The following is a 21,261-nucleotide window of genomic DNA, read 5'->3' as shown; positions in this document are numbered from 1 at the left end:
GCCCTTCCCGGGACATCCACATCCACGTTCAGTAAATCCCCCTCTGGCACAATGCCATTCACAGCCTGGGCTGATGTCACGGCACAAGGGGTAGAAACACAGAGCAGAGTGAGCAACTGAGGGACCTGAACAGGCCATTTGGGGTGACTCCCAAACACCCAGCACTGCTGCCCACGTTAAGCTGCTCCCAGACCTTCCCATCCAGGAGACCTTTGTTTTAAATGTCCAAGTTTCTTTATTAACCTGAGTATAACAAATATAACAAACAAGTACACAGTATAAAAATGAACACAGAGCCTGACGGATGTACAGGTACAACACAAACACGTGAACTATACAACGACCAGTTCATTGAATGATAATAATATATTAAGCATTTCATTGCTTGGAAAAAGCAAGTTTTTGATCATAAAAATCGTCTCCTGTTCCACTGAAATTTTACAAAGTACATTCAATACTGAAAAGTGACTCAACGGAGCAGGACCGAGGCGTGGCCTGGCTGCTTAGTGTTACCTGTACAAAATGAATCCAGACGCTTCGCTGGGATGAGTGTTAAGAACTTAGCAATTAAATTAAGAAGTACAAAGTGTTTCAGGGAGGGTATTCTTCTCTTAAGAGCACGTGGAATGCGCTTCCAGTAGGACCAACATGCAGAGGGAGCAGCCCGGCCCAGCTCTACGCGGGCTCCGAGTTGATGGGTGGCAGGTTTTGGTGCTTGAAGTACTGCACGACTTGCTGGGGCAGCTCTGCCAGCACAGCTTTGGCCAGGGTCTCCTTGGGGACCTGCAGGCCAGAGGGAACCAACACCAGTGTTAGAATAGCCCTGGGGGACTGACCAAGCAAAGGTGGCTGGGCTGTCCCCAGCTCCAGATTGAATACCCCCTAGAGTCTACTGGCAGCCAGCGATTTATACACCTGGGGTTGTTAAATTCTATATTACACTTTCCCTACAGGAGGTAATTCACTGGTAGGGAGGAATAAAACATCCTGGGTAGGTCAGAAAAACCAGGTGTGAGTAACAGGAGGTGGAACAGAAAGACACCTGTTAATTGCAAAAAGGGGGGAGATAAGCACAGGCCGATTTTCCACATCCTTGGGCAATCCTGTGCCAGTGTCCCACCCAGGGCTGGCTCCTGGCAGGTCACAATGGGCCATCCCACAGAGGGGACATGCATGGCCAGTCCTGGCATTGCCCCTTCTTACAGGCACCAGGAGGGACTAGGGGGTGCAGGGTGTTATGCATTAAGCCCCTGGTGTGCAGCACATCACAGATGCTGGATGAGGCCTGAAGGGGACCGTGGTGAGAGGGATGTGAGCCCAGTGCTGCCCCAGCTTGCTGTGGGAACCCAGACCCTGTTAAGATTCACTTGTTTTTGCTCCCACCTGGCTGACAGTGACAGGAGGTGGAGGACCAGGGGGGGACGCTCCAGTGGAGCCCAACCACAGAGATGCGGAGCACTGATCCCATTTACGTGGGCAATGACAGAGCATCACTGAGGGATGGTAAGACAGGCAGGTACCTCTTGCCTCTACCGAGGTTGCTCCACTCCCAGAGTCATTTCCAGGCTTGACACCCCCTTTCTCCCCGTGATCCCCTCCCCGCCGCCCACACTCACGTTGCGGAAATTCCGGAAGGGCACGAACTGGACGATGTCACGCACGGCCTCCTCGCCCGTGTAGGAGTGCAGCACCCGGCTGTCCCCGTCCAGGAACTCCATGGCAGCGAAGTCAGCGTTGCCCACCCCCACGATGATGATGGACATGGGCAGCTTGGACGCCTGCACCACGGCGTGCCTCGTCTCGTCCATGTCGCTGATCACCCCGTCCGTGATGATGAGGAGGATGAAGTATTGCTGGGGGGGAGGAGAAAGGATAGAGGGTCACACCCAGTGGGATGCCAGAGCCTGCATGCTCCACATGCTGAGGGGTGGCAGGTCCCCTGGGTATTTGGGAGCAAGGTTCACCACTTCTCAGGACAGTTGGCACCACCCCCTTTAGCAGAACCCGGAAATCCAGGTGCTCTTATTACTCTTGATTTTTGAAAGATCACAAAAAACAACAAACCAACTCCCCCCAGAAAAATATTTTTCGGATTTATTGTAATTAATGATGGGAAAAAACCCCAAACCTCGAGCCTGTGCAGTGCTTCAGTGTGAGGGCCAGGAGGAGTTTGGGGCCGGGACATGAGCCCAGCTGGGAGATGAAATCTCCCCCTGCCCGCACACAGTGGGGTGTGTTTTGGGGTACTCCCCATCAACGTGTCCCTACATCTCCTGTATTCCAGTGCCAGGCTGTGGGGTGGGGAGGGCTGTCCCATGCTCAGGGTTTGTCCCACTCCTGTACAAAGCCATGGATATTGGAGGCACTGAGGGGGGTGCAGAGGGTACCAGCATGATGGGGGGATGACAGATCAGCAGCATTGGAACCCAATCCCCTTCCCTTGGGAAAAGGAGGGCACCAGGGCCAGTCCTGCAGAGCTGGGGGAGGATGGACCATCCTGCTGGACTCAGCTCAGCAAATGTGGAGCGTGTGGACCCCCAAAATTCCCATCTCCTCCGTCTCCAGGGAAAGTAATGGCTCAATTTTGGCACATTACACAGCTTGCGTGTGCTGGAGGAATGACGAAAACAAGCACTTAAGCACATTAAAGCCCTTTGTTCCTCTCCCCATTCTTTCCATTTCCTCTGAAAACCACTAGCACAGCCACCCTGGAAAAGCAAAAAAGGGAGCACTGCCCCAAGCCTGTTTTTTTGGTCTTCCTCCAGCCCACATCTCCTCAGACCTTGCCTAAGCTTCGTTTCCTCTTGATGCTCTCCAGTGCTAAATTCCAAGTACAAACAAGGCTGGGTCAAGCTTAAACACAATCCAAGGACATGGGTGAGGAGTTTTTCCCAAGCCAGGGCAGCAGCCAGCCCCTTCCCCACCCCAGCCCCTTTTGATGCCTTAGCCCTGCCTGCAGAGCACTGCCTAGGGTTTCCTTTTCCCCTAAATCCGAACTTTTCAGAGCAAAAGGTAGGTCTGAAGAGCAGGACCCCAACATCTGGAGGACCAGACTAAACTTCAGGAGAGGACCTGCAGTTTTCATCACTTGGAAGAAGGACTGGGACCTGACCCTGCCTGGGAACCAGCACGTGAGGAAGAGTAAAACCTGGAGGGGAGCAGCTGATAATGGGAAAGACTTTAAGCTGATTCTCCCCTTCCTCCCCTGGCCTCTGTACCAGAAACACAGGAAGAGCTATTTTCCTTTGTTCCTTTTTTTTTCTCTGTGAAATCCTTAACAGGATCAGAGAAAAATGCTGGAAAGAATGCAGGAAAAGGGGTGGGGTGGGGGGGCAGAGCTCATCAAATGTTTATCACAACATTTCAGAGGTCAAGTGGAGTAAGAGCTGCTGCTGTGGATCAGCCTCAAAGCCCAGGGGCTCTGTTGGGGGTGATGAGCATCGGAGATTACAGCAGGGGAGCAGTGGGCACAGCAGGAGAGCTTTGGGGGGAGATTCCCCGAGGAGTGATGGCAGTTTTGGTGGTGTCAGTAAGTGGCACCTCTGGGCTCGCAGTACCCAGCCAGGGTGGTGCCTCTGCCGAGCCACAGCTGCTGGAGCACAGGGTGACCCCACAACTGAGTCCTGCCAAGCTGGGGTGTCCATTGGCAGCACCTTCCTCCTCTCTCCTCTTTCTGTGGTTAAAATGGCTGATCCCTGAATCCGTGTGGGCTCTGGGGATGATTCCTCACCATTTGCTAACGATATCAGCAATTAGGCTCAGGCGGGTGAGCGGGACTTGAAGGGATTAGGCAGCACCAAACAGCATGAAGTGAGAAAAGGGGCGGGTTTGATGCAAGGACCCTGCTGGAAAGGTGTGTTTTAATTCCCCAAAGCTTATTAATCCTTCCCCAAGAGTCAAAGCGTGTAATCCCTCTGTTCCTCCCCCAGCCCCGACACATTTTAGTCTCCCATCCCTTAAGAGCCGAGCACTCTGGTGTTTGTGATCTTTGTTGCCATGGAAAAACTACAAGGTTTTTTTTTGGTTTTGTTTGAAATGTTGGGAGCAAGAGGAGGGCAGGCCCAGGCAGCCACCAGAGGTGTCGGCAGCAAGGGTGGCTTTGATGCCACCAGTCGAAGATGGGATGGAAGAGAAGACCCCGAGGCAGCGAGATCCCTCATCAATAACGCTTTGTGCTGCCAAAAAAAAAAAAAAAAGCCTGAAGCTAAGCCAGCCCTGCCTCTGACTGCACTATTAGTGCCCATTATTTAAAATCTCCCTTGATTAAACTATTAGTGCCAGTGGAGGGGTGCAATTTGCATATGATTAGCGCCTCTGCTCGGTGCAGAGCCCGTGGGCTCTCCCTCCCCCACTGCCAGCGAGAGGGGAAAACGAAAAAATGAGGAGCGACCTGGATTTGTGCAGAATTGAACCAAATTCAGTATTTCCTTGTGCCTGGACCTGGGAAGAACAACAGCACTGACAGCAAGGCTGGAAAAGGTCCCCCCTGGGGAAGAGGTTTTGGGTGTGATCCTGCTTTGCTCCAGGCAGGGATCAGGGACGCTTTTACCCCAACATCTCCTCCCATGCACGTGCTGATGGCCAAGCTGAGCAGTTTTGGCCAGCAAAACCCAGGGGCCAGATGTGCCATCCTCCCTGGGCAGCCTGCTGCCTCAGGGGCCCAAGGGAGCTCCATCTTGCAGACTTCAGGTGCTCTTCACACCCCTAAGAGGACACCCCGGTCCCCACTGGCAACGCTGGAGCCACGGCTGCAGCCCACGGTGGAGGGGAAGGCGTGAAATCCAGCCCAGGCTTTGCGTTCCCCTGCCCAAAGCCGTCAGGATTCCCAACCCACCATGGAATCTTACGGACTTACGGATGCAGTTTCCTGCTGGGTGGCTTGAGCTGCGAATCGGGCCACGTGGTTGATGATGGGGGAGAAGTTGGTGGGTCCATAGAAGCGGATGTGGGGCAGGCAGGCGGAGTACGCTTGGACAATGCCCTCCACACCTGCAGGGAAAGCAGAGAAGCCAGGCATTACAATGCATCCATCACAGCTCAGGACCACAGCAAGTCCAGTTAGGAATCATTATCTCATGCTGTCATGGAGCTGAACTCGGATCTATTTCCCTCCTTCTCCCCCTGCCCTGTCCCCACCTCCCCACCATCAACTCATGCAGCTCCACTTTAGTCATTTTGTAGTGGGTTCTCAGACCTCCTGGGATAGGGAAGCCCTTGTAGTGCCCACAGTCAATGAAGGCATTCCTTGGATTCTTAAAAAAAATCTCAGAATCAGCCAAAGAGGATGGAGCAAAAAGAAAAGCAACTCCTGGTCCATGAACATAACCAAAAAGTCCCAAAAAACAGACATAAAAAAATCCCTAAAACACCAGAGAGAAGCAAAACAATCCTAGAAGCACCCTCTGAGTTCCCAAACTTCTGTCACAGCAGAACTGGGTAGATAGCTGGTCTCCCAAAAGGATGTACAGGTGTGTGATCCAAAAATGACCAATTCCACAATTAATCAGCTGATCACCAGTGGTTTGGGAAGGACCTGTCACTAATAAGAGCTGCAGGATGGTGGCTTCTGCACCCCATAATGCCTGCAATACATCAGATCCAGCTGAATGTTTTGTAGCTGCTGGAGAGGGACTGAATGAAGCAGAGGCAGCAGAAAGGCAGATGTTCACAGACAGCTTTCATGAACCACCCAGCAAGGTTTGGAGGCCCATCTTGCTGGGGTAAGACGACTTTTGGGGTCCACGGCAGCTCTTATCACCCAGGATTTGAGCAGTCCTTCAGCCACCACAGTGAGCAGCTCTCAGCTGCTTAAATGAAGTGCTAAGTCTGAATTCCCCATCTGCTAAACAGGCCCTGTGTTTCTTGCAGCCTTGCTGGAGGAGCAGACGGCTGGCAGGACACACCAGACATTGGAGCGCAGGCGGATTTTACACCGTCTGAATCCAGTTGCGTTTTACCCTGGGCCTTCCTACACACCCCCCAAATTTTCTCTGCTTTCCTCTGAGTGTGCCATTAGTTTGTGCTCTGCTTCACTGTTCACGTCTGTCTCTGAGCAGACCTTGAAACACCCCCCAAAATCACAGAATCGTGGAGATGGTTTGGGTTGGAAGGGACTTTAGAGATCCTCTAGTTCCAACTGCTCTGCCCCAGGCAGTGATGCCACCCACTAGATCAGCTTGCTCAGGGCCCCATCCAACCCAGCCTCGAACACTTTCAGGGATGAAGATGCTAAGGAAGAAACGCAGAGGAAGGACAGGAGGCACTGAAGGCATCTAAGGAGTCCTACAGACCTGGAGATGCTTACCTGAACAGAAGGGGTTCCTGGGATTGAAGTTAATGGCAAACTCATGGGATACCTGAGGAGAAGAAAAGAGCCAAATTAACTTGGATGGCCAGTGCAGTGCAGGCCATTCACTGTCAGTGAACTGATGCTTTGAGCACCCCAAGGTGATGATTTGAGCTTCCAGGCCACCAGCTCGAGGGCTCCGGGACAAAAAGCTCCCACCCTGTTCGTGCCAGAGTTACACAACAAGGATATTGTCTCCCTCTCGGAAGGGTGGAGGTTGGCTGAGCTTTTCAGCATGGGAATCGCTCCGGGACACGCGTGGTCACAACGCTGGCACGAGGACCGTCCTCTGAAGCGCCATCTGAAGCAAAAGTCCTCCCGGGGCCGCAAACGCAACGCGCGCGCCAGCCTGATTCAGACTTTCCAATTACAGCGGGCATTGTGTCGAAAGCAGCAGAAGCTATTTTTGCAGGAGGCTGTGAGGGGTGGGAAATTGCAACCAAACAAAAGTAAAGCCGACCAGAAGCCCTTCCCCATGCTGCAAAGCCGATGTGCCGCCGGACCGGTGAACTGCTCAGGTCTCTTCGTTCCTGCTGAGCACAAACCAATAACGCCCACAGGCACCAGGGTGGAGATGGTCTGAGGTGCCTGACTGTGCTTTGCATACGCCTTTTCCTCATAGCAGCCTCAATTTTGGGCAATACACTCAAATTCAATTGATTTGCAGTTGTAACGGGCTCGCTTCCTTTTTTTTTTTTTTTTCAACAAAATGTTCAAAATTCTGCTGCATATTTATAGACAAGGCAGGCAGAAATATTTCCAGGTGTGTGCACTGCAAAAGAGGGGTTTCTCTTTCTTTTAAGCAAATGGTTTGAAGCTGTATTCCTCACTGTCTACGGAGCAGACCCCCTACGTGCACAAGTGTTGAACAACCTCCTCTGGAGTTTTTATGGATTTCATGGATATATATATATATTTATATCTGCTAAAAAGAAAAAATCAACAAGAGGGCTTCAAAATAACAAAATGGAAAAAAAAATTTAAAAAGGGATCTTATTGCCTATTCATCTCTTACTTTGAAAACAGTTTCTGCAGAGCCCAGTTAAGTGTACATGGAGCATCTACAGGTATCACACTCACAGGGTAATAAGACCAACCCCACAGAGGGTTCTCTGCCATCTCCCCAAGGAATCACACTCTTGCTGTGACTCAGTTTCCCTATATATATAAAGGCAAAAGGATAGAAAGCCTTGGGGGTTGCACATCAGTGGAGCTCCCCAGCTTCCTGTGGCTGACCCCATCTCCCAAACCCAGCTGACCGGTGGAGCTCCCACACGAAGCATCCCCCTCCCCACTGCCGCCTCGCCTTTGCTCATCCCCCAGAAACCACGACCCATCTGCTCCCCTCTCCTGTTCCCTCCTGGGAAACCACTCGAGGCTCTCCGCAGAGCTGGTACACGGCAAGATGTTCTCTGACATTTCCAACGAGACTTTTGTGTGCAAAACACCTCGCTCCGACGGGCGCCTGGGAAGCGTTGGGGGAGCCATGGCAACAAGGAGCACAAAGCAACCCTTTACACCGCTCTGTGTCTCCTGGCAATCCTCACTCGGGCCTGGGTGTCCCTGCTATCCACCCGCCCTCACACAGGGCACGGGTGTTCATGGACAACTGCTGGTTTCACTTCGAAATTTTGCCTAAAAAGTCTTTAATGAGTGAGCAGGGCTGGGGAGGGATGAAGGCCCAGGGTGGGGTGGTGTGGGGTGATGCACCGGGGACGGCCCCACTGCTGACGTGACACAACTGAGGGGTCGCTCTTGGTGTTGGGGTGGGTGACCTTTAGGCACGGACCAAACACTTTGGGAGGGAGAAGCTGCTCCCCACTGGGGTTTAAACATCATTCCAGGGGAAAACAAAGGTGTTTTTTCCAGTAGGATTTACAGAGTATCTGCAGGCCCATGGGAAGCTGCAGGAGGCAGCCACAGGGTCCCAGACCCCAGCCAGCATCCTGAACCCAGTACTGGCCTCCAGCCTTGCTGGAAGGGCCCTTTCCAGCCCAGCAATGCCCTTCCCATGGGCACTGACCTGCACACATGGACAGCAGAACAGGATGCTTGCCATGACAATTCCTCCACTCCCCAGCAGCCCAAGCTGTTGTACCCTTTCCATCCCTGCTGCATTTTCCATTCCTATTCTTTGCCTCAAGTAACAAATCCCTGGCAGCAGCTGGCTCTTGGACCTTGGAAGCTGCCTACCTAAATTTTCCCACCAAAAGCGGTGAAGTGACAGACCAGAGACATTTGCTGGCCAAGGAGGATGAATCAGCTCCAAAGTGCACACGGAGGGATCTCCTCCTGTGGTTGGCAAACAGTGAGAGCTCCCGCTTGAGTCACATGAATTTTGGCTGCCGGGAGAGCAGAGGAAAGCACAAAGCCGGAGCGGGCAGGACATCCCCAGCCACAGGGGCTGGCAGGGATGAGCTTCCCAGCCCCATTCCCAGCTGCTCGTGACTTACGTGCCCCGCTGGGCTCAGCCCAGGGCACAGCTCCCCTCCCAGGGAACACAAAGGGCTCACTGAGATTCAACCCCAGCCCGAAGCTGGGAACGCCTCAAAACCAGTGAGCAGAAAGAAAAAGCACATGAAGGGCGTGAGCAACGAGTAGCCAAAAGACCCAGGCAGTAATTAACGCTGGTGGTGTCCTGGCACATTGTCTCAGCCGTGAGAAGATGTTCCCCATCCGGCAGCCAGGCTGCGGGAGCAGCTCTTATACCCTGCCCTCTGGATGAGCAGAATGCTCAGCTCAGCCCCTGCAGGACAGGGTGCCTTTAACCAACCTCTCCAGCGTCTAATCCCAACCAGAGATCAGGGTGGACTTTTGGGAAAGCTTCTCTGCTCCAGTCCTTGCAGGCTCTGCCTGTGCAACATCTCATTGAGGCTCCCTGGCTCCCAACCCCCTCCCAGACTCTGCTGCTGTCTGACACATTCATCCAGGGGCCTTTTCCCTTCCCCAGAACTGTTCCTGCCTCCTGCCAGGAAAATGAATCAACGCCTGGCTCTGCCCGCTAATGCCAGGGAGCTGCTGCTTTCATGCCAGCACAGGAGGGAGGACCCGGCTGCCCGTGCCCCATCCTTGCCTTGTTGCCCACCCACACCGCCACATCTCACCCCTCTCTGGCTGAGATCCCACATCCACCCATTGCCCCCCCAGCCAAATCCCAGCAGCTCCTGCCCAGGCAACGTAAAGACAATCCCACCCCAAACACACAGGTGGCCACAACATTTTACCTTCCAGTCCGGCGGGAGTTGGGCACCGAATCCCAGAGCAGGAAACATCTTGTCTCTAGAGAGAAGGAGGAAAACATATGGCTCTATTGACACACATGGAGCAGGCTTGCACAGCTTCTCCCAAAACATACAGTGCCTTTAAAAATCATGGGAGCTGAATAGAGAGAAAAGATATTCCCCCTTGGCATTTGATCTTTAGAGAAAATAAAGAGTCCAGCTTTGCTCTGTTTCCCACAGGGATCAGGAGCATTCTCTTGCCCAAACACCTAAGTCTTTTGCAGTTTTGTAACCCTGGAGGATTTTTAAAAATCAGCTATCCATTTTGGACACAAAAAGCCATCGCAGCAAGAGCGAAAGATTGCTGTTTTGTTTTCTCTACTGATGTCTGAGAGTATGTTTTCCTGATATTTTCTCCACCCCTCAGGGTGCCTGAGGAACGAGGCAGCCTGGGGCCACAGCTCTGATGGCAAACACCAGTGAACTGAGGGCATCTGCCAGCTGCTCCCAGTAGAGGATGCTCCACCTCTGCTAATGCTCCTTCCTCTCCACAGAGGCACTGGGGCGAGGAGAAAGCCTGTCCCGACCCTCTCCTGCATCCCAACGTGTAAGGCAGATAATACCTTTAAAGTATTATTTAGCCCTGGCTTTGCAGATGGGAGATCAAGGCAGATGCATCCCAGCAGCACCTTGGGGAGCCAGGGAAACATCCCCAAAACAGGGGTGGAGGCAGGAGGGCAGGGTGCTTACGAGTCATAGTCCTGGATGATCTGGCCGACAGCCCAGATAGCCGACAGGTACTCGTTTGTCCCCAAGGGGTTGATGTAGTGCAAAGAGGAGGGTTCTTGTGGGTTCCCATTGGAAGCTGTGAAGTCAATCCCAACCTGGGGGACAGGAGAGAAGCACAGAACCGTCCTCTGTTAGTAGGCACCACCACAGACCTGACCACTGAGCCTCCCTTGCCTCTGAGGCTCACACACAGTTCTGTCAAAACCCAACCCTCAAACTTTTGAGAAAGTTTAACAAAACCCACCTCTTCGCCTTCCCTACAAAAAGCTGATTAAATGCTACATTAGGCAGCCATTCACTCTTACATCTCCATTTTTCATCAGGAAGCATCACATAAAGTGTCCTGAGGCAGTCCCTGCTCCTGGAACAAGCCACCACCCACCCCCTCCAGCTCAGGGCTCTCACTGCCCATCTCCCGGGTACACTGGGGCTGAGTAGCCCCATGGACACCAAGGCAGCCAGGGCCATCTGGGTATTTGGATCTCAAGGTCTTTGACCAAAGAACCACAACCCTGAGCAGAACCTTTCCCTGCAGCAGAAAGATCTGCTCCTCGCCAGGCTTCCCCGGGGACCAATACACGCTGAGCTCTCAGGGGACTCTGTCAGCAAGGCACTCATTTTTATCTTCCCCTTCAATTAGGCTTTCTATTTAAAGGCATTTGTAGAAATGCCTATCTCAGACCCAGTTAAATCTGGTCAGGAGAGGCGAGATGCTGAGCCACCCGATTTGATGTGACTGGGAAGGCAGAGCCGGGAAGAGGCGAGCGGGCGGCGTGGCTGCGCCTGCCTCGTTTGCTCAGCACAGAGGCAAACCCCAAAATAACTCCACTGCCTAAATCGAGCTCAGGGATTTCACCAGGGATTTTGCTCCATATCCGTAATGGGAGAGGACAAAAGGCAGTTTGGCTGAGAAGGGACCTTGGAATGTCTGGGGCGAGAAGACATCACAGCCCAGGATGTGTCACCACCCTGTGCTGGTGTGGCTGGGAAAACAGGTGTGGTAGGACGAGGGGATGTGTTTTTAAACTGGAAGAGGGTGGGTTTGGATTTGGAGAAATGTATGGTGAGGGTAGGAGGACACTGGGACAGGTTGCCCAGAGAAGCTGTTGATGCCCCATCCCTGCAAGTGTCCAAGGCCAGGCTGGACAGGGCTTGGAGCAACCTGGACTAATGGAAGGTGTCCCTGCCCAGCTCAGTGGGGTTGGATGGATAGTTTTTAAAGATTCCTTCTAATGTAAACCATCCTATGGTTCTGTGAAAACACAATTTCTTCATCAATCAACCCCATGGCCTCACCAACCTGCCTTTCACCACTGGCAGCGTCCTCCTCCCAGCTCAGGTGTTTCTGCAGTGTTGCACCCACTGGAAACATGCCCAAAGTTTTGGACCAAAGATGCCTTGGGATGGAGGAGGATGAGCCCTCCAATAACTGGTAGATCTTTAGATGGGGGGAAGATTTCTGCATTCAAACCTAATTCATGCAATGGCTCCGTGCTACCAATAAACTGATTTTCTCTTGCATTCACTCTCCAGCACCAAGACCAAAGCACACAGAGGCAGAACGGCACACAAAAAGCTCTCCCAATCATTCCTGTTCCTATGGCAACTCTTCCTCCTCCTCCTACTCTTCCCCCATCATGTTTTCAGATAAAACAACAAAATACAAACTGAACTAACTGCGAGTGCCTGCAGCTCTCTGGATGCTGCACCAGGAAAGTTTGCAGAAATTGAGAACCCCACTTCTGCACTGTGGTGATTTCACTTGGGGTTGTCGTGTCCTTGATTAGCTACTCCTGACAAGCTGCAGTCCAGCTTGAAAGAAGGTAGAAATGCCAGTAGAAAGGCTGAAAACCATCTGTTTAACAGCCTAAAGCCTCTCAGCTGGCTTCAAAACGAGACTTCCTCCCAAAAAATGAGGGTGGTTAAAGCCTGAGATGGGGAGAGAAGTTAGTGACGTTTTGTGAAGCGTCAGAAGGTCTTTGTACGAGCCTAACCTTCAACCAAAATGCAGACAAGCTCCCTCCTCTCCTGAGCATCACAGAAATGACCCCCAAAACCACCATGGTTTGACAGCAAAACACAGCAGCTCATCACTGCCATGAGAAGCCACCCCAAACTGGTGCCAAATCTCATGCAGAACCTCCCTCCCCAGCTCTGACCATTACTTGCAGGCTACTTTTACTGGGAAAAGAGAAGCAAAAGTCCTTACAGTAAACATCAGTTGGCAGCCTCCCAGAATGTAGTCCAGGAAGGAGAAATCTCTGGTTATCTGAAAGAAAAACCAAAAAAAAAAAAAAAAAAAGTGTTTCAGCAACTGTCATTTTTTTTTTCATGTGTTTTATTCAGGCCATGCAGGGCCTGTGCTTGGGAACACAAAGGAGGCAGAGGCAGAAGGGATCGGGGGGAGCCTGGGAAGAGCCAAGCTCAGTCAGGGGCTGAAGGAAACATCTCAGCGACAAAACTCACTTTGCAGGACTTGACAATGATGATCCCAGAGTTCTTGTAGTTCTTTTTCTTCTTTTGCTTTTTGGGGTTAATGCACTCTAGCTCGAGCTGTAAGACACAAAACAGACCCTGGTGTGAGGGCAGTGCTGGGCTGTGCCACGTGGCTGCATTTGCCACCAGTGGCCACGTCCTGCAGGCACCCTCCCTCCAGTGCTGAAGAGGAAGATTTTATTGCCAGGCTGTAGGTAGCAAATCCAGAGGAAAAACAGGCTCACTGCCTGCCTCTGGCACCATCAGCTTGCACAGTTCTAGGCAGGGCACTTTCATGCCTTTGTATCTCAGTTTTCCCAGACATAAAACTCAATGCAACAACACACATGGTGTTTCACACCCCCCCACACACCTTGGCCAAAATCTGCTCTTCTACTGAAGTCCCAGTGAAGACAGAAGTGCAAAGCCCTGCTGTCCAGGAGACTTCACAACATACCTTCAATCAGGTGGCATCTGCCAAGGCTTGTAGCCAGCACCTCAGGGGGCAGGGGGAGGCAGATGGGGACACCTTTGGCACAAAACTGGTGTGGAGTTGCATGGGAGCTGGCACTCCTGGGGATCAGACTGCCCTTGCTGCAGATACAGCCCCAGCAGCATTTCACACCCCCTCTGGCCCCTCAAACCACAGGGCACCCCCCAAATCGTGGGTGCTGCTTCAGACATCTCAGCAGAGCCTGATTTTGAGCCAAGTCTGCCTTAGCACAGATATTTTAGCCACAGCCATGGCTGGGTCACTCATGGTGTGGGTGGAAGGAGAAAGGAGTTTGGACTTGGCTTCTTCTCAGCATGGCTTGAGCGTCTCAGTGCAAGCACCCAAGTCCACCACTAGCCCCAAGGAGCCCCTTCCTCATTCTTCCCCAAAAGCACATCAGCACTTACTGGAGAGGCATCTTGGGCTTCACACAGCCTGGCCACCGAGGTCTGAAACTCCCCGATGAAGTCGTGCCCCCCGTCACTGTCGTAGTCATAACACACCACCTGGGGTGGAAGGAGCACAAAGCAGCCTCAGATGCAGCAACTGCCTCCTGTGAGGAGACCTGCTGAAGACCCCAGCCTCCCCTGCTGGAGACCCCAAACAAGGTGGTTTTTGTTGTTTTTGGGGGCGGCTCTCTCTGGTTTGTTGGTTTTTTTAATGAGCCAGCCATGGGGGTTTAGGTGTTCAATGGTCAATCCCAGAGCTGAGCCCCACAAAACAAACCAAAGGGGCCCCGTTACCTTTATCAGCTTCTCCACATCCCCATCACACAGTGACACCAAAGGCACAGTGAACGGCTTCCAGACAGGGTCCAGTGTGTACTTGATCACCTGGGGGGTGGGAGCAGAAGGATGCTGTTACAACAGGCACATCTGCAAGTGGAGATCAGCACAAAGCAGGGACAGGTCTTTGAGAGCAACCCAGGACCAGATTCCCAGTGGGGCAGGCCAGGAAAGCTGGAGAAAGCCCAGTCTCAGCCCTCTCCTGGCTCCATAACTGAGACACAGCAGCTCCCCCTCTCAGGTTGCAGCATGTATGAGTTACAACAGGCTTGTTTTCATTGCACTGGGTGATTTATCCACCCCCAGGGGCAATTAAACAAACCTGCCTGAGGGAGCAGCTGCGGCACACTGGGCAGCGTGGGCACAGCCATGCCCAGAGCATGGGCACAGCCACTCACCCCACAACTTCAAGGCCAGCAGCTACTATTTATGCCCTCTGCATCCCATTTCTTTCCCCCTACTCATTGCTTACCCCCCACCACCCCCCAGCACCCCAGCACAGCCCACATCCATCTGGGATCTGACCGCGGAGGAAGACGGAACAGCAGGAAGCTGCAACCAGCCCTGGAAAGCCAAAACAGCCCCGGGCACATCGAGCTCTCTTGTCTCATCTGTGTAACATCTGCTGCCTGAGCTGGAGAAATATTAATTGATGCTTTTTGACATTTCCTGAGAGAATGCAGCCGCTCGTTGGAAACCTCAGCAAGTGCGAGCGGGCTTTGGGCACAGGCTGCGTACACGGGAGATGAGGGCAGGGCAGGCAAAGACCCCCCCTCCACAGAGGTGCTGTGCTCCAAAAGAGAGATTCACGTGAATTTCAGGAGAGTCAGGCACAGGCAGCAGGTTAACCCTTCTCTGTGCAGGGCAAACACGGGGGATAATCTGGCGTGGAGGATCGTGGATCTTCGCAGCTGGAGCAGTAACAGCACAGAGCAGCGAGGGCGTCTTGTTTGACAGACAAGCTCTTACACGAGACCGGGGGATACCCTGACACTGCCAGCACAGTTTAGCTGGATTTGTAAACACCTCCTCCAGAAGGAAGAGCAGGGGGAGCCCATGCCCCCCAGGGTGCTGCCCACAGGCTGCTGGGTCCCCAGGGAGGGTGGGGAAGGATCCGGCATCCCTATCCCACGGCACCCAGCTGGGCATCCACACTTGGGCTTAAATAACAACGAGCACACTAATCCTGCCCTGCCAGACGGCTCTGCTGTGGCAGGAGAAGTGCCAGCAGCAGGCTGAGAGCTGGTTATATTCCTGCATGGAAAACCTACAAGGATGGGGGAACGTTTATTTCTTTGTATCCAGCCCCAGACACAAATATGGTCATAGAATCACAGAACGATTTGGGTTGGAAGGGACCTCGGAGATAACCCAGTTTCAACCCCCTGCCATGGGCAGGGACACCTTCTACAAGATCAGGTTGCTCCAAGTCCTGACCAGCCTGGCCTTGAACACTTCCAGGGATGGGTTGCCTGGTATGGGATTCCTCTGGGGGCAGTGGGATGCATTCAGGGTTGGTAAGGAGGAGGCTGAAAGAAAACTTGGGTAGACCCTGATCCAGTGAACAGGACAATGGAGGAACTGGGCAGCAAGCCAGAGGAAACACCAGTATATACATCTGCTCCCCACAAACCTGACATGTTATAGAGATCCAGTGATGGCTGGTGCACAGTTACCTTCCCAATTCCCACGCCTGCTCCAGGAGGAAGGGCTGGAGGTCACTCCAACCCCCCCCCCGTCTGAGAAACGTGTCTCGGTGAGTCAAAGCCCAGCTACCCACACTAAACCAGGAGGAAACAACCAAGCAACGTCGCAGCCTGCTCCCACAGAAACACAGGAGAAATACTAAGGCTGACATGAATTAAATATGCATGGAAAGGTGTGTGGGAAAGCACCAAGAAGTAAACAGCAGAGCTGGGATTGTAAGGACGGCCCATACCGGTGCCACAGGGTGTTACTCACGTCCTGGTGCTCACGTGGGTGTGCAAGTGAGGGAAATCCTCTTGGACTTTGCACAGAAGTGGTAAAACATACAAGGAGACTTTGTAAATAAACACCACTCTCTCCTTCCGCCTGAGCTCATCCTGTGTTTTGTTACAGCAGTTTGCTGCAGTGGGACAAGGGGCACCTCAACCAAGCCTTGAAGGGACAACAACAGAGATGGGGAAAAAGGGGGAGTGAGAGGGGTGTAATGGAGCACTCCTCCTCCACCACAGAGGCTGCTGTGAGCATCCCCCCTCCTCTTTCTGCCAGCTGCCAGGGGCTAAGTGCAAGCAAAGAAAGCCTTGAAACAAGCTTTGAGGAGGGAAAAAAAAACCAGTTAAAAAGTACTTATTAGTTTGATGTTAAAGCAGAAGCTTCCTGTTTCTCCCTGCCCATGCTGTGCCTGGTATTCATAACATCACTGGCTTTAACAGCATGAGAACACAACCAGAGGGAGCTGAGAACAAAATATCACAGCAGGTATCAATGGGGGGAGAGGGAGGGGTCAGCTGGCCCTGATCATCCCCACCAGGACCCCCGTACAGGTCTCTACTTCCTTGGCTGCAGCTCTGGCTCCATGAGACACGAGGCCCAGCGCTCACATCCCGAAGCTGGAGGTGCCCAAGCATCCTCCCAGCTTAGCTGAAGGTCTGGCAAAAATTCTTTTTAACCTTTCCTCCCTGCCATTCCCTGGGCCACCAGGAAGAGAGCCTGAAATCCCTGGATGCCAGACTGCTTTATGGGGGATTGATGAGAGAAATTCATGAAGGGCAAGAGGAGATGCTGGAAGGATGAGGGTGTCTCAGCAGCTCGGGTTAAAGTTTTGCTCACCTCTGTTCTGTGGACCAGCATCCACTTCCCATCGTCACCTGGTTTATGGAACTCCAAGAAGGGGTCTGACTTCCCAAAAAGGTCCTGGGGGGAGAAGAAACAGGATGGGTTACACGGTGCTCTGCAAGCAGCAACAGCTGGTCCAAGAGAGATCCTTCCCTGGCCGTGCCAACCCTGCAGACACCCTCCTGTCCTCATGGGAGCAGCTCAGGCACGCTGGCAAACAGGCAGCACCCGAGGGCAGCATCCTGCCCACCACCCTGTCCTGATCCTGAGAACCCCCCTGATTTCCACACCACATTTCAGCACTGATGTGGAGGGCGTGTTGGCACCCCAGCCCGTGCCTGTGGGATGTGCCAGAGGGTGCCCAGTACCCAGCAAGCTCTCTGGACACGGATGGCACAGAAAACAACCCCAGCTGGGAGGCAGCTGCGTTTGGGCTCGGAAAAACATCCGAAGCTTCAAAGGAAAAACAGAGTTATGAAGTGCATGAGTGTCTTGGGGGAAAAGGGAAAAAAAAAATTAAAAAAATCCACCCTCCTACACAGAGCAGTAAAGCACAAGCAAAGGAAATCTTTAAGGAGCGAGCTGCCCTGGTGCTGACAGAGATCATGTAGCACCCTGAGAGATACGCAGCCCTGGGTCAGTGTGTGCTGCCTCTCCTGCCAGCGTCTCCTCAGATAATCTCCTGATAAAGGGCTGCTGCTTTATGAGAAATATGTACACACACACACACACACATCCCTGCTGGGTGTCGGCACGGGGGCTGCTTTGGCACCCACAGCGCGGGCAGCGCTGGTGGCACCGATGCGGAAACTCCAGCTTTTCTAAGCAGAGCTTCGTCCCCATTCAGAAAAAAACTAAGAAGCAGCTAACAAGAAATCAAGCCCCAAATGCTCCAGATGATTTACTGAGAGCTCAAGTCATTTCAGTTGGTATTTTCCTCCCAGAGGAAAATGGGTGCCCGAGTGCTGCAAAGAGCTGGAGGAACTTCCTATGGGTTTGAACGGGAGCTTTCTGGGCTTACAAGTGATGCAGTGGGGATGAGAGGGGGTGTGCATGGAGCAGGAGCAAGCACAGACACCCCAGGACCCCATTCCCACAGCCAGCCCAGGAGGTGGCAGCTTGGATGGACATGGGCTCTAGTGATGCCCCAGCAGAAAATCCATCAACACTTCTATTTAATCCTGTTTCCAAAGCCAGCCAGAAAAGTCAATCACTCCGAAGCGTTTTGGCTCAGAGAAACTACAAACTGCTTCAGTCAAAATTCTTCTGCCAGAGGAGCAGGCCATAAGGGTTCACAGGGACACTGCCTGCTGAGATGAGACTATTTTTCTCCTACCCTTGTTCACACGTTCGTAGGAGAGAAAACCAAGCCATTCTTTCTGCGGTGTTACAGTTATGGCACAGCTCTGATCCTGCTCACCCACCACCTGGACTTGGCACTTTCAAGCTTCACAGATGGATTAAAGATCCCTTTGGTGAGTACCTGACCTGCCCATGCTGCCTTAACCTCCAACACAAGGCGGCTTCATCAGCGCCAGCCCAGCGTGGGCTGGTGCAGGCACCGGCTCTGATGGCAGTGGGGAGCTTTGAAGGATATCTGCTCCCATCCCACATGGAGCAGCCTGCTTTGCAGGTCTGGTCAGCCTTGTTCTGCTCCAAGAGAGGTGGGAGATGCCTCCAAGCGACAGGATTGTGGGCTGCTGTTTTAAAACATCCAACCCACAAACATCTCACCCCTGCAGACCTGGCAGGAGATGGAAACCGAGCAACCAAAGGAGCTCGGCAGATCAGATCGATCTGCAAACTCGTCCAAGAAACTAAACCATCCAAACTGGTCCTTGCACAACATGGACAAGGAGGGCTGAGGTGGCACTTCCAGCAGATACAGCTCCCCATGGCAGAAGGAGATGCCTGGGGGCAAGCACAGCTCCAGGCACAGCTGGTGGAGAGGGGTGCCCACAAGCTTCAGCTCGGCACGTGCAGCAGGATGACCCCACGGCCCCACCACGAAATCCAATCCTTTCCTCTGATGTCTGAGCCTCCAGCCATGCTCCTCAGCTCCATGCTGCATGGTACAGGAGGTTGTAACCCCCCAGGCTGCAACCCCACCCCTGGAGTTTTGTTGCTTATCCACCTCTCTGCTGTCTTTCCTAAGCTCAAATGAGTTTTACTCAGCTCCCACACTTGCATTCCATCCGTGACCAATAACGACCCCAAAACACTGTTTGTCATCCAATTTCCTTGTTCAAGGACTATTTTAATTTGCATGAAGTGACATGAGCATCCTTCATGCCCCTGAGCAGGGCTTTGAGCGCTGCAACACCACACTGTGCTACGGGAAATGGCAAAGTAACCTCACCAGTCCTTGGTGACAGGAGGCACTCACTGAGGATGAGCTTTCTGCTGACCCTATTGATAACCTGGAGGGGGACCCAGAAAGAACAGGGTTATTCACAGTCCTCATCCCAGTGTAACCAGGGTAGATGTTGTATTTCTGTACCTTGACTATGGGTTGGAAGGGCAGCAGACCCACAGCTAACACGTCCTAGTGGAAGGAAATCAAAAGATGCCACCTTTGTATAACCTGGTAGAGAAACTTGGTTGCAAACCAAACTGCCCATGGAGCAAGTGATGCCACCAATGAAGCTGCTGGTGTAAGAAGTGGATGTTTGCCTGAGGCACCAGCGAGGACCTGGGTCCTTGGCCCTGCTCTTCACCACTACCTCAGCTGCAAAGAGATGCTGAAGCACGAAGGAAGGGCACCAAGTCTGCTGTGAAATCCCATCCCTTGCTTCACAGGGGAGCAGAGGCTTTTTCTTGGGGTGCTGGAATAAAACTGTCGCATCAGGGATGTCTTCACTGACAGACAAGGGGCTGACCCTTGGCCACATCTCAGAGGAAGCCCCCAGAACATTCATGACGTGGAGGGGATTTCTTACAAGGGGCATTTAGCTCCTTGCACTAGGCTAGATAATCAGGAGGGCAAGAAAACAGCCACTCCCAACAGGTGGGAAAAACACTTGGATAAACCAGACATCCATCCAGTTTGGACAATGGGACTGGACAAACCACACCTCCTCCCCCAGCAAACACCCTTCTGCCTGGCTGCTTGCTTTACCCTGTTTTCAAACAAACAGAGGGCCATCCTGCCAATAACACAAGCTCTGGAGAGACTAGGAAGAAGGGAAAAAAATAATATTCCCATTGATTGCTTAGCAACAGCACTGGTTCAAGAGGAATAGCTCTGGTTGCCTGGTAAATAAGGTCAGAAAACGCCGTTCACAAGGGCTCACCAATTCCTGTGCACCATACCCAAAGTAAAACTCATGCATTACCTGCCTCCATCAGACCAACACCTATTCCTCAGAGAAGTCAGTCTGATACATAAGCAGATGTTTACTCCCTTTCCAGTGGGTCTGGAGACCACAAGCCAGGAGCTCTCTCAGCACATCTGAGATACAGGTTCAAGCAGCATCAAAACTTGCAGCTGTCAGGAGGCACTTTCAAACGACTACCAGTGAAGCAGTAAATCTGCTGTCTCTGGGCCATGCTAGTACACAAATCCTGTGCCACATGGAATCTTTCCTGCTCCATGTCTGTGGTGCAGAAAGCAATGGGGAAACTGAGGCACAGGCATACCCAGCAACCAGGGGCACTACCAGGACCTGAACCCTCAGGTTCTCCAGCAGGACTCTTTTCTGTCACTGTTGCACCCCAAGCAGAGATTTCTTTAGATGCCCAGGACACAGCTCCACTCACCTTTTTATCCAGTTTTCTGCCAGCCATGCTCAGAGTAATCACCCTGTTATCCGAGAGCTCCTGGGCAGCTATCTGAAAGACAAGGGAAGGTTGTGTTCATTTTTAGCATTAAAAAAAAAAAAAAAAAGAAGCTTCTGGTAAAAACCTCATTCCTTTCCTTGAGTGTCACTCTGGAGCTGGTCTCACATGGCTTTTCTGCACCAGGGCTCATTCAGGATGTGGAGAAGCCTCCAAGGACTAAGCCAAGAGGAAGCAGAAGCCACATAAAACCCCTTGCCAGCAAGATGTGGCACCTCATCCTCCGTGTCCCAGGCAAAACACAGCTGTCCCATCCCTTAGGGGAGATGCTGGTGACACCCAGGACTTGAGCCATGTCTCTGCACTGCCACCTGATAAGAGAGCCCCAAGGATGAAGACTCCACCATTGCTCCCAAGGAGCCACAGCAGGCAGGAGTGCAGCCTGGACTGCTTCAGCTCAGAGACTTTATTCACATACACACTCCAGAAGGGCTTCAGCTGCCAACCACCAATGGGCCACTTCTGTCTGGAATGTGGTCTAATGAATCTCTTGGT

General features: G+C 52.5%; 1 protein-coding gene across 1 annotated transcript in view; it reads right to left on the bottom strand.

Moving 5' to 3' along the window:
* Positions 1 to 211: 211 nt before the first annotated feature.
* CPNE2 (copine 2) overlaps positions 212 to 21,261 on the bottom strand; it is a 42,180-nt gene continuing 21,130 nt past the window's right edge. The window contains exons 5-16 of the mRNA XM_050311484.1: positions 20,689 to 20,760; positions 16,924 to 17,007; positions 14,068 to 14,157; positions 13,732 to 13,830; positions 12,823 to 12,909; positions 12,566 to 12,625; positions 10,318 to 10,451; positions 9,571 to 9,625; positions 6,305 to 6,356; positions 4,856 to 4,989; positions 1,617 to 1,853; positions 212 to 783 (exon numbers count right to left, since the gene is read on the bottom strand). Coding sequence (XP_050167441.1) covers positions 676 to 783; positions 1,617 to 1,853; positions 4,856 to 4,989; positions 6,305 to 6,356; positions 9,571 to 9,625; positions 10,318 to 10,451; positions 12,566 to 12,625; positions 12,823 to 12,909; positions 13,732 to 13,830; positions 14,068 to 14,157; positions 16,924 to 17,007; positions 20,689 to 20,760 — 1,212 coding nt within the window. The 3' untranslated portion in view covers positions 212 to 675. The remainder of the gene's footprint in view (positions 784 to 1,616; positions 1,854 to 4,855; positions 4,990 to 6,304; positions 6,357 to 9,570; positions 9,626 to 10,317; positions 10,452 to 12,565; positions 12,626 to 12,822; positions 12,910 to 13,731; positions 13,831 to 14,067; positions 14,158 to 16,923; positions 17,008 to 20,688; positions 20,761 to 21,261) is intronic.

Source organism: Myiozetetes cayanensis, unplaced genomic scaffold, assembly GCF_022539395.1.
Source record: "Myiozetetes cayanensis isolate MyiCay16 unplaced genomic scaffold, myiCay2020 scf16, whole genome shotgun sequence".
Taxonomy (NCBI): Eukaryota; Metazoa; Chordata; class Aves; order Passeriformes; family Tyrannidae; genus Myiozetetes; species Myiozetetes cayanensis.
This window is presented reverse-complemented; position numbering and strand designations above follow the sequence as displayed.